General features: G+C 54.5%; 1 protein-coding gene across 1 annotated transcript in view; it reads right to left on the minus strand.

Moving 5' to 3' along the window:
• YIF1B (Yip1 interacting factor homolog B, membrane trafficking protein) overlaps nt 1–3,570 on the minus strand; it is an 8,030-nt gene extending 4,460 nt beyond the window's left edge. Inside the window, exon 1 of the mRNA XM_004388135.2 lies at nt 3,505–3,570. Within this exon, the coding sequence (XP_004388192.1) occupies nt 3,505–3,550 (46 nt within the window). The 5' untranslated portion in view covers nt 3,551–3,570. The remainder of the gene's footprint in view (nt 1–3,504) is intronic.
• Between the last annotated feature and the right edge of the window lie 207 nt (nt 3,571–3,777).

Below are 3,777 nucleotides of genomic sequence, written 5' to 3' on the forward strand. Positions count from 1 at the left end.
GTTTTGTTCTGTTGTACACAGGGTCACTATGAGTGGGAACTGACTCGAAGGCACCTAACAACATCATGTTGGGGAGGGGTTGGATTGCAGAGTCACCAAGGAAAGCCTTACTGAAGTCTCTTTTGAGTAAGGACCTCAGGATGAGAAAACAAGCCATGCAAGTATATGGAGAAAGTGCAAAGGTCCTGAGGCAGGAATGGGATTTGAACTAGCCCCTGCTCCTAACCAATAAGCAATGTTGCTGCAGCAAATACTTGCTGAGGTTCTCCTGTGCACCCGACCCCATTCTGGGCACAGGGTGGAAAGCTCACAGGGAGATGGGGAGAGGAATCCAATGATCTGGGCATGGCCTTCTCTGTCTGCACCTCAATGTTCTCCTTTGTAGAATGGAATTACCTGCCCTGCAGGGCTGCAGTGAGGCGAAGTGCATCATGCTCATAAGCTGTGTAGCCGTGGCCTGGCACACCAAAGCGGTCCATCCATGCCACCTCTTATCAATTACCAGCCCCCAACGCTTCCTCTCAATTATTTGTAGTCTGAAAAGACCCAGGTCTCCTCAATCCAAAAGCACCCAGCACCGGACCCTGCCCACTCATCCCCAAGCCCCACTTCCCTTGTCCCTCTCCCACTTCTGGCCAGAAGGGCAGGATTCCAGAAAGCTTCGGTGAAAGTCCTCCCTCCCTTTCGTCCCCCCAAGAACCAAAAAGAACAGTTGCCGTCGAGTCCATTACGACTCATGGTGGTGTCATGCGTGTCAGAGTAGAACTGTGCTCCATAGGGTTTCCATGGCCGTGACCTTTCAGAAGCAGATCACCAGGCCTTTCTTCTGAGGCACCTCAGGGTGGATTCCAACTGCCAGCCTCTTGGTTAGTAGGCCAGCACTTAACTGTTTGCGTTATTCAGGGACACCCAGTCACCCCCTCAATCCTCGGTGATTCTGGCTTCTGCTCTCACCCAGCCTCCAAAACACCTCTCAACGCAACTAAGGCCTAGGCCGTTGTTCCATCCTCGTCTGGCTCAACCCCTCAGCAGCATTTGATGCCATTGCCCCAGATGCCAATTTCCCAACCTCTGTCCTCTTGGCTTCCGCGACACTGCACGGATCTGTTTCTCTTCCCTACCTGAGCCCCACAAACATTCACTGAGCGCCTCTGTGTGTCAGGCTCTGCTGCAGGCACTGAGAATACAGCAAGGAAGGAAAAGACAAAACTCCTGCCTTCAAAGAGCTGATGGTCTCCTGATCACTCCCTCTCAAGCATTATTTATTTTCACCTCTCGAAATGTGTTAGCCAATCTGCCATCCTTAGCCCTTCTGCCTTTCACCTAGAGCAGCCTCACCCACATCTACAGCTTTCACAGCCATGGTGTGCCTGGGGCTCCTGAGCCCTGTCTCCAGCTGCCGCTTCTCTCATGGGTCAACTGCCTCTGAATGCCCCTGGGCCCTCACCTCAGATCCAAGCCCCTGATTCTGTCTGACATCCAGTCAATCACAGTGGCTAGTTCTCACCCACTTTACCATAACCTTACCCTCCCCTCTCACACTGCGTCATCCTGCACCTGACTTAAATGTCCTCCTACCTGGTCCCCCTGCCCATTCTTAGATCCAGCAACCCTCTCTCCAAATGACAGGTCTTCGTAAGTCACTCTTCTGCCTAAGATCAGTGCCCACTGTGCTGAGGATAAAATCCAAATGCCTACTAGGCCCTGCCCGACCCAGCCCTGCCAACCACCCCTGCCTCCTACCTCCCCCCAGGGCTCATCGTGCCCCAGCCACACTGGCCTCCTCTGGGCCCTGATCCTGCCAGGCTCCTCACCCCCACAAGGCCTTTAACATGCAGTGCTATCACCTTCGAACATGTTCCTTCCATTAGCACCCGCCAATACAGCACTCTGAGCTCCGCTCAACTGTCCCTTCGCAGACAGGCCTGCCTCACTCCTCAAGGTAAAGCACTAGCTCCACCTTGTTCTCTCTCATAATATCCACTAGTTTTGTTTTTTTATTTTTCTGTCCTGAGCACTCAGCACAACTTCTAAATATACATTCGTCTACTTGACACAGGCCTCCAATGCCTTTCCCTCCCACCACAAAGCCCCTTCTCCTGGCTAATTCTTCATCATTACATATACCTCTTCTAGAAAGCTTTACTGACACCCCCAAGCTAGGTCCTGTGCCTCCTCTGGGCTCCCTCAGCACCCCACCCCAGCCCAGACTCCCCCTCTTGCGCCTCCCCAATCCCGGCCCAATCCCTTAGCCTGTTTCCTGGTCCTGGCCCAGCCCGACCCCTCCGTCTGTGCTTCCCTCATCACAGCTCCACCACTCTGGACTGGCAGTTCCATACAAATACAAAGCAGAGCTGTGGGCGAACTGCTGCGACCCCCACACAGGGCGGGCCAGGCTTCTTACTAATGGCTGAAAGGAGGAAGGAGCACATCACACCTTTCTGGTCAACAGACAGGGCTCCTCAAGCCCCGGTCACATCTTAGATTATTCCCTCTGCAGCCCTTCTCACTCCCCAAATTATCTTGCCAGCTTGTTTGCTTCCTGGTTTAGCGTCTGTCTTCCCACTGAACTCTGAGCTGTAAGACAAGGCCACGGCTATCTTGGGTTACTATAAACCAAAAACTCCCTTAGTGTAGAGTCCATTCGGACTCATAGTGGCCATACAGGACAGATGAGAACTGTCCCCATAGGGTTTCCAAGGCTCTGATCATAATTTTATGGAAACAAATTGCCACATCTTCCTTCCACCAAGCAACTTGTGGTTAGAAGCGACCTTCCGGTTACCAGCTGAGCGTTTAACCACTGCGCCACCCGGGCTCCTTGGTTACTATAAAACCGGTGGCCCTCGAATCGATTCCGATTCATAGCGACCCTATAGGACAGAGTAGAACTGCCCCATAGGGTTTCCAAGGAGCAGCTGGTGGATTCGAACTGCCGACCTTTTGGCTAACAGCTGTAGCTCTTAACCACTGCGCCACCAGGGCTTCTAAATTCCAACACAGGAGCTGAGGGAAGATATGATGAATGAATACACACTCCCGAAGATTAAGAGAAATTTAAAGATACAAATGGACAGGGAAGAGAAAAGGAGGTTAAGAGTACAATAAAAATCTTCAATGAGGGATAAACATAGCCGTATCTGCACACTGGGGGCCGTGGAGGCCGCACTAAGGAGCGTGATGACAGCCGGGGGACACTGGGGAGCCACGGAAGGGTGGGGAGCAGGAGAGGGTTTGTCGCTAACTGCGAATGAATGAAAGTCTCGTGCCTCTGCACATCACACAACATCCTGCCCCAAGTTGCTTTCTTCTAAAGGAACGTCCTAAAGACCCGACCCCAATGCGCCCCCAACCCGGACATGGCATCCCTGCGCTGGGCACACCTCGAAGAGCCCACACCTTCTGACCTCGTGACCTCTGACCCTCGGCGACCCCGCCAACCGCCGCCGCGGCCCCGACGCCCCCACCGCCCGATCTCCTCTGCCGGCCACGTACGCCACTTACGCTGCCGGGGTGTCCCCGCAGCCGCCGCCAGGCCTGTCGGGTGCATCTTCGGCCGCCACCGCAGCCGCCGCCGCCGCCTCAATCTCGGTACGAAACGTGTCCGCCCGGCTCCCGTAGCCACGCCCCTCCGTTGACGTAGAAGGCAATGGGCGTCACCTTCCCTCAGAAGCCAAGCTCACTCACGGACGACTGGAGGCGTGGGCGGTGGCTAAGAGGCGGGGACTGGCGGGTCCCATGACGTAAGACGAGAGTTGGGTCCTAAGTCGCCGGAGG

This window comes from Trichechus manatus, unplaced genomic scaffold, assembly GCF_000243295.1.
Source record: "Trichechus manatus latirostris isolate Lorelei unplaced genomic scaffold, TriManLat1.0 scaffold00207, whole genome shotgun sequence".
NCBI lineage: Eukaryota > Metazoa > Chordata > Mammalia > Sirenia > Trichechidae > Trichechus > Trichechus manatus.